This window comes from Panicum virgatum, chromosome 4K (assembly GCF_016808335.1).
Source record: "Panicum virgatum strain AP13 chromosome 4K, P.virgatum_v5, whole genome shotgun sequence".
Taxonomy (NCBI): Eukaryota; Viridiplantae; Streptophyta; class Magnoliopsida; order Poales; family Poaceae; genus Panicum; species Panicum virgatum.
In genome coordinates this window covers 17,588,409-17,603,833 of record NC_053139.1, presented here as the reverse complement: position 1 = coordinate 17,603,833, position 15,425 = coordinate 17,588,409, and the positions used below count along the sequence as shown (strand labels likewise).

At 45.5% G+C, this 15,425-nt stretch overlaps 1 protein-coding gene and 1 long non-coding RNA gene across 2 annotated transcripts; one reads left to right on the top strand and one right to left on the bottom strand.

Annotated features, from left to right (window-relative positions):
* Positions 1–4,002: 4,002 nt before the first annotated feature.
* On the top strand, positions 4,003–4,452 carry LOC120701983 (hydroxycinnamoyltransferase 4-like). Its single transcript, XM_039985769.1, has one exon. It carries the CDS (start codon positions 4,003–4,005, stop codon positions 4,450–4,452), a length of 450 nt encoding a protein of 149 aa, XP_039841703.1.
* Positions 4,453–5,658: 1,206 nt separating this feature from the next.
* Positions 5,659–7,160, bottom strand: LOC120703347. The gene is made up of 2 exons (XR_005686909.1): positions 6,674–7,160; positions 5,659–6,584 (listed from the first exon to the last, which is right to left on the bottom strand). It is a non-coding gene; the product is annotated as an uncharacterized LOC120703347 (long non-coding RNA).
* Between the last annotated feature and the right edge of the window lie 8,265 nt (positions 7,161–15,425).

Here is a 15,425-nt window from a genome sequence, read left to right as displayed (position 1 = left end):
AAAATAACTTCTAGATCTTTTACCATGTTGAAGACGTGTTTACCATTACGGTGCATCGGTTTTGTTCGGTGGTCTGCTTGGCCTTTGAAATGCTTGCCCTTCTTTCGTACCGCATGCCTGATGGGAAGAAACCGACGATGACCCATGTATACAACCTTCTTACAGTGAGTCAACCATATATTATCTGTATCATCTAAACATGTGAGCATGCTTTGTATCCCTTGTTCGAATGTCCTGATAAGTTACTAAGAGCAGGCCAGTCATTGATCGTTACGAACAGCAATGCTCGTAGGTTAAAGTTTTCTTGTTTGTATTCATCCCACATCCGTACACCTTAATCGCCCCAAAGCAATAAGAGTTCTTCGATCAATGGTCTTAGGTACACATCAATATCATTTCCGGGCTGCTTTGGGCCCGTGATAAGCACTGGCATCATGATGAACTTTCGTTTCATGCAGAGCCATGGTGGAAGATTGTACATACAAAGAGTCACAGGCCAAGTGCTATGACCACTTCTCATCTCACCAAAAGGATTCATGCCATCCATACTCAAACCGAACCTTATGTTTCTCGCATCCAAATCAAATTCAGGGTACGTTCTATCTATTTTTCTCCACTGCGACCCATCAGCGGGGTGTCTCAACATCGAGTCTTTCTTGCGTTCCTCTTTGTGCCATCGCATCAATTTAGCAATATCTTTATTTCTAAACAGACGCTTCAAACGTGATTTTATAGGCGAATACCACATGACCTTCGCAGGAACTCTCTTCCGGGGAGGCTCCCCCTCGACATCTCCAGGATCATCTTTTCTAATCTTGTAACGCAATGCACTGCATACGGGACATGCATCCAAATTCTCGTACTCTCCTCGGTAGAGGATGCAGTCGTTGGGGCATGCATGTATCTTTTGCACTTCCAATCCTAGAGGGCAAAAAAATTGTTTGGCTTCATACGTTGTAGTAGGCAATTCATTGTCCTTAGGAAGTATTTTTTTAACAAGTTTGAGTAATTCACCAAATCCCTTGTTGGATACACCATTTGTCGCCTTCCATTGCAGCAACTCTAAGGTGGTGCTAAGTTTTTTCAATCCATTTTCACAATCTGGGTACAACAACTTACGGTGGTCCTCTAACATCTTCTGGAACTTCAACCTCTCTGTTTCACTCTCACAGTCTGTCTGCACATTGTGCAATGCCTGCCCCAGATCGTCGCTGGGATCATTTTCTGCTACATCTACTTCGAGCTCTTCCATGGGAATATCGTCATCGAATGCACCGAATCCAGCATTCCCGGGAAAGTGGTCGTCAAAATCTTCTTCTTTATTGTCTTCCATGGTAACCCCCTGTTTTCCGTGCTTCGTCCAACAAACATACTTCTCCATGAAACCATTTGCAAAAATGTGGCTGTGTAGGATTCTTGAAGATGAGTAATTCTTGTTATTGTTGCAATGAACACACGGGCATCACATAAAACCATTCTGCTTGTTTGCCTCAGCCACAGACAAAAAATAATGCAGGACTTCAATGAATTCGTTCGAACGTCGGTCAGCATTGTACATCCATTGCCGGTCAATCTGTATTTTAAAGAAATCGATTTGAATTCTTTACACGTATCGAATAAATAAAATATATCAAACCTAAATTAAACAAAATGTAAGATAACATGAATAATTAAAAGATCTGCAATATCCATCATACATCTTGATTAATTAAAAAGAATATTTAATCCATTACAGACCTTAACAAAGGAGTACTCAACATGAAACTTAAAAATTCGGATAACACATAGGTTTTCAACCGTCCTTGCGTGGGAACGCAGAATGCTATAACGGATTTATTGCTGGCACAGAAGAAGATGGCAGAGCTGAAACCTCCGAGTTTGGTGGTGACGAAGCCGTAATAAATCCTCAAGATCAAACGGAGGTTCCTCGCCCCTTGCCACACATTCTCTATATTCTTTTTCCAAATAACGGAGCGCTGCCCTATGAAAAACACTAGGTTTTTTGGACCGACGACCTACTCGAGTTGTGCCCTTCTCTCCAAAAGGACAATGATCACCCCCACCGGCGCCACTCTCTCCAGCTGCTGAAGCCATATTTTACTGGAAAATACCTTTATTTTTCACAATATTATTTACTATTACAATTACAATGATCAAATTAATAACTCTTGCAAATAACAATGAAATCATATAAAAAAGACGAAATCTCTATAACTCCTAATTATTTTGACACCCTTCAGTTCCAGAAGAACACTCTTTTCAATATCCAGAAACCCTCTAGAAGAAAAAAAACTTTATTTCAGAAAATGTATATGTCGGTAACCTCAACCCTGTGGTGATGACACTGCCTTTCGCGGGGACACGGTGCTGTACAAGTATGTCACAAATAGGCCAGTCACAACACCAACATTTACGGTTGATAGAAACACAGCACTTGGCACAGGCAGCATGCTCGTTGATATGCTCTCAGTACAACAACGGCCACGCTGACTGTGCCAAATGCTATGTTCGTATTAACCGCAAGTGCTGGTGTTGCGACCAGCCCATTGGCGACGTCCTTATAACGCATCGTGTATCCCCGAAATGTAGTGCCATCACCGTTGAATGGAGATTAACGACGTATACTTGTTTCGAAATAAAGATTTTTTAAGCTTCTAGATGATTTCAGTGTGAGCATGAACGAATACATCACTAGAGTGTCAAAATAATCCATTCATAATAAAAAAATTCTAATATACTCATTTCATTAATTCATTCATAAATACAAAAATCAACTATCCACAATATGGTCATATATACAAGTAAATCACATGAAGTGTCTACACTCATTTTAAAAATTTCTACTATCCACATACTCATCTAAATCTAAAAGAAAATCACATCTACATATGCAATCTAAATGTTCAAGAAATGAGCTACATATTTTCTCTATTTCTAAAGCATGAAATGAGCTACACAAGCAATGGAAGAAGAGAAAAATAAGCTCCAAACCTTTAGAGCCGATGGATGGACAGGGGAATAAAAGATCTTCACAAATGTGGTGAAGAAATGAGCCAAAACTCTCTCTCCTCTCCTGAGCCAAGAACAGCAAAAACAAGAACAAGTGAGCTGAATGGCTTGGGCGGGGGAGAGGGAAGGGGATAAGGGGGCCAAGGGCCTTTTGTCCCGATTGGAGACACCAACCGGTCCAATCGGAACAAAAGGGGTGCCTTTGGTCCCGGTTGGTGCCTCCAACCGGGACAAAAGACCCCTATCCCCCGCATGTCCAGCTAGCCGTTGGACCCGGGACAAAAGTCACCTTTTATCCTGGGCTCAAAGCCAATCAGGACAAATGGACAAATGGCCTGAAAGAAATGCCTGTTCTGTAGTATTCTATAGTAGTAATAAACCTGTCATAGTATGCATGTAATGGGTGCTTGACCATTCTGCGTGCAGCTCTAAGATCACATTACAGCAGATTGGTCGTGTTATGGAAGACTTCCAAACAAGCTGTGAGACGATGGTGAAGGCTGAAATATCTCGACCAAAGTGTGGAAGATTCTTGTTAGCATGATGGTTCACGTTTTTCAGAGACATCCATTTTGTATGCCTTCAATTTGATCCATCCTAACCCTTAGATCATCTCCAGCCCAGTGGCTAAATGGGCATCTATTCCGTTTTTTAGTCTCCTAGGTGGAAAAAACAACTCCAGTCGGACCCCTAAACGGACTACCATTTTGTGCAGGCCACTAAATTTTGGCCCAGAGCCCCTAGAAGTTGAGGCCCTCTATTCCCACCCGACACGTGGGCCCACTTCTATTTTTTCCTCTTTCCCCTCTCCTCTGGTTCGCTCGCGACACGGGGACCTCGCTTTCCCAGCCATGGATGGATCCGCCCCTCTGGGGGACGGACGGCCGGCTTGGGGCACCGACAACGACGGGCTGAGCCGGACCAGGCCGCCGCCGCACCTGGCCGGGGCGCCGCTGAAGCATCGCATGTCACGGCACAACAGCAAGGGCGCCGATGGCGACACCGCACCGCGGCCGCCGCCGCGACTGGGCCACCTACGCCGCCGTCGCGTCCCTGGTCTGGACGTCCGGCGTTCGCGCCAAGAACGCCCTCGACGACGCCACCGCCGACGCCTACCTCATGTTCGCCGCGGACTACCGCGCGCGCCTGCGCCCGCCGCTGTCGGCCGCGTTCTTCGGCAACTGTGCCAAGGCGTGCTACGCGAGGACGGCGGTAGGCGGGCTCCGCGACGCCCCAGTCGGCGAGGCCCTCGCGCGCGCCGCGGCGGCGGTGCGGGAGGCGGTCCGGGAGCAGCTCGCGGACCCGCTGGGCGACGCCGAGCGGTGGACGGAGCGCCGCCGGGCGCTGCCGCCGGGCAGGGTCCTGCAGGTCGGGGCGTCCAAAACGCCATTGTCTGAAATCAGGATTTGGGGAAATTCAGAGTTTTGTGTGCTCCTTATTTAGGTCTACCTGATGCAGTTTTGTACCTGAACATCTATTGTAATGTACTTGCGAGTTATCTGTTTCTGAAATGCTATATGATAATTGAATTCAAGTGGAAAGTTTCGCACACAATCATGGGAGAATTGTGAACCTAGTCATTTGGCATTGGGCTGGCTGGTGCTGACTGTTCTTGTTTTCCTGTCTGCCTTGGGCTCGGACTGATTATTGTTCACTGATTATGATCCTACAGCTGCCGATGGAATAAAGATTTTGTTCTAGTTTCAGCATTGTTTATTCTTGCTTGTAAGTGCCGGTGTCACTAGCAGCAGTTGAAAGGAGCACATGTGCTGCAATGCAACATGTGCTGCAATGCAAGAACTTCCCGTTCGTGCAGCTATTGTTTTTTATCCTTGTATGCTTCCCTGAGTAGCTATTGTTGTCCTCCATCTTAAGTGCACACATGAAAAGTAGCTGACACACATGCCATACACACATTTCTGTTACATCAACAAACACAAATATCGACATAAGTAGCTGACAGTGGGGGCAGCAAAGGGCTGATCCAAATAAGTAACAAGATTCCATTTTATTTGATGCACGGTAGCATCTTATTTGTTTGCTACAAGTACAACACTGGAGGCAATGCTATGTTTGCTACAACAGAAATATCAACATTGTTAACTGAAGCAGTCTCAGCATCTCCTTTGGGCTGCTAAAAGACCTAAATGTCCGCACACATCCTTTGGCTTGGGGATCCAACCAGAAGAACAAAAATAATAGAATGAAACAAGAAGCTCATGACAAGCTGTCTGGCCCTCAGATCGATCCATCTTCATTGTCTCGCTGATCCCATGCCTGTGGCTTCATTGTCTCGCTGATCCCAGGCCTGTGGCTTCAGATCGAACCATGCAAGTGCTAGTGAACATCCTGCAGAAATATAGCAAAGACGGCCATCAGCACAGAAATAACTGAAGAAATTGTTCATTCGATATCGACATTGTTATGCAATACTGACAGTGTCGCCTTTTCACATTCAGAAGCCAGGCCAAGCTATATTTCTACTTGTAGTTTGGACAGGACATGACAGACAATAGTGCAGTTTTGACAGTTTTGTGCAGGGGTATCTACCTGAGCCAATGACAGTAAGTGCTTGCATGGAGGAAGATTCAGAGTTGAAAATTTCTCAACTATACTACAGTAAGTGCTTGCAAAGGATACAAGGTATACTAATATACAAACAATCATTTTATTAATGCCAGAATCGTATCAGGTACAAATATAAAGTTTCATTCCAGCAGAACAATTGTAGCCCAAAATATTGCTTCCAAGATTCTAGCAGAACAAGGTACAAATATCTTAATGCCAGAATGATTACAAGGTGTCATCTAAAGTTTTATTCATCTATCTTAATACAAAACTGGTCACAAAAGTGTTTTCCTCAACGCCTCTTTCTTCTGCCTCCCTTCTGTTTTCCCTTCCCCTTGTGCTTGCCCTTTCTCATCTTTGGCTCCGGAAAAGATGTTGGCAAAGAGAACTGGAGTTGTAACCATTTGGTTCTGACTTCTGTCTTGAATTGATAGTAGATAAATCATCTGTTAATTTCTAGTTCCTCGTATATGCAGAAGGCAATGTGAAACTCCAGAGACAATACAATGTTATGAGCAGATTTGCTACTCCATGGAACAAGTACACCATAAAAAACAATCACAGCTAGTGAAAGTGTTACAAAGTAGAATAGGAAGAACCATCCATAGCTGAATGCACTATTTTCGTTTGACTATTAGCAAGTGTTCACTACTGATGCAGAATGAAAACAAGAAACGGCATTATCTTCTTTCCTCCAGAATGAAAAGGAACATCAAATCTGGTGCCACTACACCAGCACTCAAAATTGAAAAGAATTGCATGAACAAGTTGGAGTCCAACCAAGGTTTGATAAAAATAGACGGCAAATTAATTTAGATGCACTAGTTTGCTGCTTCAGGGTCAGATACAAAACAGCTTGCAGACCAAATTCAGCCATCTCAAATAAGAAATAATACTTTGTTGAACTACTTTAATGCCGCAAGCATAGCACCAAGGAAGACGACATCATCTTCATCGGAATCCTCCTCTTCCTTCCGCCACCGCTGAAGCCTCTCGGACCTCAACATCTGCCGCACCAACAAATTCAATTAGTTTTGTTGAACTACTTTGTTGAACTGAAAATTGAGAACTCAAGGCATGAATTGAAATAGTGTACCTTCAACTATTTGGAGCTATGAATTGCCCAAAGATGCTCCAGAGATCGTCGGCAAGTGCAAGTGCAAGCTGCTTCAGCACCAAGATCTTGGAACTTGGAGTAGCCACAAACTTCAGTGCCATCAGCAAGTGCAAGCTGCTTCTTGACAATATCACAAACCGGCTTCTTGACGCTGAGGCTGAAGCGAGGCGTGCGGCTGGTCGGCCACCGGAAGGGAGGCGGCGCCGGCACCGGCGCGTCGCCGTGCGCGAGCAGCGGGAGGGAGAGGAGGATGTCGGAGTCGTCGTGGAACCGGCACGGCCGCCACGGCCACGGCCACGGAGCTGGAGCTGGATTCCCGCAGACGAGGACGGCCTGGGCGGAGGGGAAGCTGACCGGGAAGGAAAGAGGGCCAGCGAGAGCGACGGGGAAGCGGAAGGGTAGCAGCTTGTAGGGGTCTGGCCGGCGCGGCACGGGCCACGGGGCGAGGCGGGCGCGGCCGCGAGCAGAGGGGGACGGGGTCTTTCGCTGACAGCTGGATCCCACTAGTCAGATGGTCGGGCTCATTGAAGTCTGAAGAAGATTTCAAACCCATAAATTTTATACGCCAGCCCAAAAATATAAAACAAAGACTTATATTTGAGCAGCCGGCAAGAGATGCTCTTATGACTTGACGATGTATTCCAAAGGAATCTTATGCTTGTGCCTGATGCAGGCGAAGGCTGGTGTACACATGTTTCTTCCCTTCACTTGTATGCCAATCACTGTCAAGTTTCTAGATTCACGATCTATAAATTCTTTATGTATACTTTGTTCAGATTGGCACCCACAAGTGGAAATGGCACTTGCATTTAATATATAATCCTGCAAAGTGTCTGCGTGAACTGGTCATTATAGTTAGCTATTTTTATTAGTTGAAGAGTTATTATACTTGAAAATTATCTGAGATTATCACCGTAGCTTGCGTGAACTGGTCATCACAAAATGAATATTTTCAACTTCCAAAATGCTAGCTCTGATGGCCTTTGAGATGTACTCGTTGCGTCAAGACAAATGTACTCAAATTGTAAATTCTATTTTTTTCACGTGGTAGAGATGAGCCAAAAAAAATTGTGTTTGTTGCGGGGCTTACGATTGCTTGCCTCTTCGATCTTCGTGCATGTGCTCCAGAAGTCTTGGTTTGTCACGTGAAGTCAAGCGGCCAACCGGCAACGCGGATAATTTTTTTTTCTCGATAAACAGAAAACCGGGCAGCGCACAGGGGAGGGTGGGACATCCACGACGCAAGGGAAGTTTCCGTGCCGAGGGAACGTGCGCGCGCGGGTCCGATCGATGCGTCGGAAGCGTTGGTTGGCTCGGGTACTGATTAATATTCAGTACCCAGGGTACCCATTAATATTAATGGAGTCGGATTTGCACAATCAAGTATAGTCTTTATACACTTAATGTTGATAAAGTATTATCAACAATTTCGCGGAGGGATAAACATGCCAACATGCCAGAGTGTTTGCTCGATGTCTGCGACATCAATCATTCGGACATGGAAGACTATACTCCCGAATATATCCAGGGAATATCACGTGAAGAAAATTGTGCAGAAGTGGACAAAGCAAAAGGAATAAACAGTAAATTTTACTATAGCCAGGACAATTATTGAAGGCAGCAGTGCCGTCCAGCTGTCCAGGCAATAGTAAAGGAGAATAATTGAAGACGCCAAGTGTCCAGGCGCTTCTTTAAGCCAGAAGGCTCCTCCCGTCAATAAAAGGAGAAGCCAGACGCACACATTCATCGCCGGACCAAGAAGAGGAGAGAAGACACCGACCCCCGAAGACCCAGAACACATCCACCACCACTCCACTTTAATTAGTACCACTCCCATTGTAATATAGAAATAAGGGAGCCTGTTGTGATCGTCAGTAGCCTGTAAGTTAATCTGCCTAGCGGGTGTAAGCGCTTGGGGTTTCCCGAAAGGAAAAATCATATGTAAGCTTGTTTGTGGAAATGGAGCAGTTTTTGCTTTGAAAATCCCTGCTTTGCCGTAGCCTGTTTAAATGGGGAGAGTTTCTATGCTAGGGACCCTGTAGGAGAAACCTCTACATTGAGTTGCTCTCGTTTAGCCTAGGGAGAGGCGTCTAAGAGAGCCCGTGTCCATAGAGAAGTGTTCCTTTCGGGTGGAACTGCCTGGGGAGACGATAGAACCTCGCCTCGTATCACTGTGGCTAGGGTGCTGTTTGGGAAAGAATTAGCTGCTTTCGAAGCAAACTCGCGATGCGTATGGTGAGTACCGAGTAGGACAGACACAACCATCTGCACACACGCCTGCTGAACCCTTGGCCTCGCAAGCCTGCTAAAGATCCTGAGAATCGCACGCATACCCATATTCCGCTAATCACGGTCATAATAATCACGCACTCCACAGTCATAATAATCACGCACTCGTCCACTAGTCACACACCATCCACACACTATAAAGAGCAAGGTGCTTCATCCACCATACTAGTGCCTTCAATAGTAGCAATTTGGGTGCCTAATCCACTCCCTGGTGAGTGCTATTGCACTGTTCATATTCCGAATTTGAATAGTACCTCGTATTTTGAATAGTGCCGCAAATTTTATAGTGTCAGTTGAATTTGAATAGTGCTATGAATAGTAACTCGAGATTTTGAATTTATGGTTTGAAATTTCGAGTTCGTTTTCCCGTTTCCCACCCACTCCTCCGACTACTGTGAGTACTACGGGGGAATATCGAGTTTGTTTTCCCGTTTCCCACCCACGGAATACTGCTGTAGCATTTTACCCGAGAATATACCGGGGTGTCATTTATATTTCCGCAGGGAAGGCGGTGAGTGAAGAGAAATAGACTAGTTGATGAACTTTATCTAGATTGGATATTCTCATGCATAAACAGGGGTAAGATAATAACATGATAGGAGGTAGTGTGACACACACATAAACTACCCTCTTGGATAAATAAATAAAAGAAAGATAGAAGATGCTCTAGGCCGGGAGCAAGACAGAAGTTAGAGCTCGAATCAACTATGCTAGGCTAGCTATATCTATACTTTCTCATTGGTTAGCTCATCAGAGATTAAACTACACAACAGAGATATCGCTATCGAAGCAACGGGAGGAGCCCGTACACCCCGGCGACTTTATGTACCTCCTACCCCCCATACTGAACGTGGAGGATTACTCGGGCTCGGACAGGGCTGTCACCACCTGCCGGCTACCTCTACAAACCGTGGGTATAGTTGACATCTAGCAACTCTTAGCTAATCTAGACACCATGTCTACACTAGTAAGGGATACTCTAGTGTCCTGCGCGGAGTCCCCACCCTCCGGATGGACAGATATAGCACTAGAGCAATCATACAAATACTAGAGCAGTTGATAGAGTTCTAAGAACAAAAGACTAACCATCTCCAGCACAGGGTGATTATACAATGCAAGCATTGAATAATAACTCAACCATATCAAGAAGCATATATCCGATAACTCAGAATATACTTCAAGCAGATATCGGCAACCATAGTCTAATTCTATTACAAACAACCGAATATTACAAGACAGAGCTAGAGATGAACCCATACCAGAACTCTCGAGCAACTCCGGCGACTCGAAGACTCCTATACTTCTCTTAAACTCCACTAAGCCTAAAGACTATGCAAGATGAGCAAGAGAGGAGAGGAAGTGTGGTGTGTGTTCTCATTCTCTACCCTCCCCCCTTGTATTTATAGCAGGGAGCCACGGGTGAGAACCTCTGCAACCGACCTAATGGACCAATGGAGAGACGCCACGTGCCCTGGTTGAGGCGGTGGGGCTCACGGGCTAGGTCGGCCGACCAAGTAGGTCAGTCGTCCTGCCCGGGCCACCAACCGCCCCCAACTTCTTCTGGCAGGCTGTCCTGGGCCTCCTTGTCTGGTCCACATTGGGGTTGGCCTGTCTAGACTTGTCTGAATTGGGTTCTTGGGCTACACTTGGTCCATTTGAGCCTGAATCATCACTCAGATATTTTTTGTGATTTTATGTCGGACCAAAGTGTTCTTGCAATCTGCATATTAGCCCCAAAATACAACTTGCATTTTCTAAAAGGTAAAGTGTGGTTTATGGACTTTATTGGACAAAGATGCGTGTAAAAAATGCAAACTCTCATGATTTTCTGATCAAGTTGATGCCTGAAAATGATTGTTAGTGAGCGTCAACACTCATGACCACGTATATCGTCGAAGGATATTTTAGTAAGTTGCCAAACCCTTTAGGGTCCATGATATTTGAAGAATATAAAAAAATGTAAAGAATATAATATTTCTCAAGCTATAACATTTGTTTTTAAGCAGCTAAGAAAGATATGCACGAATATACAAGTTCAAAGGTCAATGAAACAATCAGATTATAATTTTTGCAATAAGATAGTTCAAATACCATTGACATATAGAGAAGAGCGATCTAGAAATAAGAGATACCCAAAGAATTATAGAAAGGAAAATGTAAAAACCAAGAAGCGATACTTTCTAAGAAGATCAGATAATAGAGCTCCTTTTCTTCATAAAAGAAATGTACAAAGATATAATCCTAGAAAGAATTATGATAGCACATGTAGGTGTTTTATATGTAACTCACCAGATCATTTAAGTAAAACTTGGTCTAATAAAGATAAGAAAAGGTATTCTAGTAAGCAAAAAGAACAAAAAAAATATTAATAATAGATAGTGTGAATGAGAATATTTTAGTATGTGATGATGATATAATGGATGATGAGTCAATATATTCAATTATAGAGACCGACGAAATAGAATATGAGGAAGAAAATGAATCAAGTGAGGAAGAATTAGATTTAATTGATGACTTAGCTGGGTAAAAATAGAAATAATGGATTAAATAATCTGTGAACTTAAATGGGATCATAAAAAGCAAGATTCTAGTATAAATTGTGTATATTGCATATATTATCAAGATTCAGGAGAACGTGCAACATGTGGTCTTTGCTTAAGACAAGCATGTATATTATGTTTAGAACAGCAAAATGATAAAAAGAAAGTTAATAAAGTAACTAAGATAGATTTGGCAGATGAAAACATTTTAGAGAAAGATAAGAAGGTGAACAAATATCTGAGTAATACTTTGCAAGAGTTTCTTCTTCCTAGAATAAGCTTTAAGACTGAGCAAGTGTAACACCCGGTTTATAAAAGGATATAAACCGAGCAATCATATACGTGCCAGGATCAAGTCACACGTATATACAACAGAATGAACAGTATATCATAGCACATATCACGTAAAAAGATATAATAAAGCGAATACGAATGTTATTTATTATATTAATGACAAAAATGTCTGATACAGCGGAAGCGAAGTATAAAATACGATAAAGCTCTCCGAAGCTGAAGCAGGGCGCCACAGGGACGTCGACTGGGAGACGAACACCTAGAAGTCCTCGTAGTCCTGGTAGCGCTGGACGAACTCCCTCGTATCGGCAGGAACTGAGCAGCAGTAGCGTATCCAAGAGGAAAAAGTAGAGAAGAGGCAAGAGTGAGTACACAACTTGTACTCAACAAGTATAACACAAACTATGAGGCTCTAGGCTGGCTGACTGACTGCATTAGCTTTTAAGTCTTGGCAAAATTTTATTAAAGCTATTTACTACGAGTTGATGAATTATCATTAACCCCGTTACATAGTAATTAGTCAAATTTAGTCATGTTACTACTGAGAAACCAAACCAAAGCCAAGCCACCAAGGTAACCCCGAGAGGCACCTCCCTCGTCGGAAGGAGACAACCCCACTAATCAAAAGGAGGATCTGGGCCGCTCATAACCGTGAGCACGGCTAGTATACCAGTTTTACACTCTGCAGAGGTTGCACATCTTTACCCACAAGTCGTGAGCTACGCCAGAGGTTCATCACACTTCCTTAGGTGAGATGACTAGCGACTCACTACGAGGCCGTTACAAAGAATCTCGTTGGTAAGACGTAATCACGAGAGTTAGGTCAGCGACGATGGGGCCCACCTCCAGGGGTACCAGCACCGGAGCGCAATCCTAGCACAGACCAAGCCGGAGGAGCAGGGACCATTGAAGCTTACTACTCTTGCCCCGCAGGTAAGTTACTCCAAACCAAAAAGACCTAATTAGTAAGCCAAGTCTATCCCATTCTAGCCTTGTGGTAGCGCTGTTGTCCCAGGTTGTCGCTCTATGAACCGGTCCTTATGGAGAGTGGCCAACCAGGCAGTAAGCACCGTGCTGGCCCCCTAAACCATGTTTCTACAAAAACCATCTTTTAACGAGAGGTGAGCAACTCATCCACACAGAGGGCCACTCTCAGAATTAAGTTCAAGTAAATCATTGATCAAATTAATTAAAAAGGACCAGAGTGTGTTATAGCGCAGCACCTAGCACAACTAACCAAAATGCAACCCAAAGGTATATATAAAGGATATAAAGTGGCTAGGACAGTCCTTATAGGCATACAGTATTAAATGCAGTATGAAATTGTAATTAAAAGTGATAGGTTGTTCATGTTACACTTGCCTTCCTCGTACTGCTCAGGCTGCTGCTCAAACTGCTCCGAAGACGGCTGCTCCGGGTACTGGTACTGGGGCTCCTCAGATGGATCAACGTCTACTCACGAACGCATGGCCAAAACAATGCACAATAATAAGCATACAAGCAAACACTAATAAAAACTAAGAAACAGTACACCAATACATAAAAACAGCATACTAAACTAGTCTAAAACTATTCTACACGTTACAACGATCGCGTGGACATAAAGAACGCTAAAAACGGAGCTAAAACGCATAAACTATGCCTAAAACTAGTTCTAGGGGTTTATTTGTAATAAAAACAGGGTTTCAGGGACATTTCTGCTAAAACAGAGGGACTAAAATGCAAATAAACATTAACTCCAGGGTCTAACTCGCAAAATCAACAGCAAGGAATGGCGGGTTCTATTTTAAAGAAGCTCAGGGGCTAAAGTGTTAAAATAGGGACCTAACAGGAATTAATTTTGAACTGGGCGGACTGCGGGTTGATTTGGCTAAAACCCGAGGGCTCTTTAACAAAAGGTGCAGGCCGAAGGGGTATGCTTAGATCTGGATCGCCGGATCTGGATCCGAGGGCTAGGAATAGATCGGTGCGGGATCTAATCTAGGCCGTGGACATTGAAACGGACGGCTCAGAAGGGTTGGGGGTGAGGGCGGCGGCGCTGGGTCGCCGGGGTTCGTTTTCCGCGGCGGCGCGCGGCAGGGTCCGCCGGAGTTCGCTCTAATCCCGCACTCCGGGGGTTAATTTGCTGTGGGGAAGGGCCGGGGAGCACAAATGCGGCACGGGTGGTACACTGGGATCCCGAACGCGGGCCAGGGATGGCCGGGCTAGGGCAAACGGCGGTGAGGCGGTTCGGCGGGACATGGCATCGCCGACGATGGCGGTCTAGAGGGTCCCAAGGGCTACGGCTAGCGCTAAGAGGTCCAGAGCAGGTTCGCGAAGCTCACCGGGCTGTGTATTGAAGGAGGTGGCCGGCGTAGGGCGTTCGGCGGCGACGTCCGGCGGTGGCGCACCGGTGGAGCTCGCGGATCGCAGCAGGCCCGGGGAAGCTCCTGGCGGTCCTGTGCAAAGATTATGGGGGTAAGGGGGGGCTCTTGGTCGCCGGCGGCGGAGAATTTGGGCGGCGGAGTTTACCTGCGGCGGCACAAAGCTCTCCTGGCGGCAGAGCAGAGCGGGGGCGGCGCTAGGGTTAGGGTGAGGGGATGTTGGGGGTCGCGGGGCGCTACTTATAGGGCGGCGGGGAACCTAGGCGTGCGTGCTAAGGACGCGGCGCAGCGCGGGGATCACGGCGGGAAGGTCGGGGTCCGTTGGCGCAGCGGAGGGGAAAGGGGAAGGTGACGAGGCTGCCGGGTGGGGCAGGCTTGTCAGCGGGGCGCGGGTGAGCGCGGGGCGCTGAGCGGGTGAGCGCGATGCTGGGCCAGCGAGCGGGAGAAGCAGGCCGGGCCGGTGTTTGGCGAGACGTGGGCTAGGCTGAGGTGAGGTGGAGTGGGCCCGTGGCATGGGGTGTACGCAGCGGGTTGGGCCGGATTCTGGGTTTGGGCTGGGTTGAGGGTCTTGGGTTGGGTTGAGGGTCTTGGGTTGGGTTTCTATTCTTCTCCTTTTCCTTCTCTTTTCTATTCCTTTTTCCTTTCCTCTCAACTCAAAACAATTTGAATTCAAATGAATTTGAATTCAAACTCTTATACAAACAAACAAAACAAAACCATGCACCAGCATGAATGCAACATCAGAATTTAAACCTATGGTAAAATTTTAATTACTTAAGGAACAAAAATTTGGGTTAAATGCCAGACTAACACAGAAAATCCTTAGAAAATTAAATAAAGCCAATTAAATTTATTGATAAATGCTGAAATTTAAATTAGGGTGTTACAGACCCTACCCCCTTAAAGAAATCTCGTCCCCGAGATTTAGCTGGGCTGGCTAGCAAAGAGATCTGGATATGTCTTCTTCAACTCATCTTCTCGCTCCCAAGTAGCCTCAGCTTCACTATGGTGACTCCACTGAACTCTGCACATCTTGATGCGCTTGTTCCGAGTAACCCTCTCTGATGTCTCCAGAATCTTCACCGGATGCTCGGTATAAGTCAGATCTTCCTGAAATCTACTCCATCCAGTGGTGCCTGCTCCTCGGGTACTCGCAAACACCTCTTCAGCTGAGATATATGGAAGACATCATGAACTCCTGAGAGGCTGAGAGGTAACTCCAGGCGATAAGCAACTTCGCCTTTC

What these genes read in the sequence shown, in the direction of transcription:
- LOC120701983 (XM_039985769.1), top strand. Translation starts at nt 4,003, where the DNA reads ATGGCGACACCGCACCGCGGCCGCCGCCGCGACTGGGCCACCTACGCC.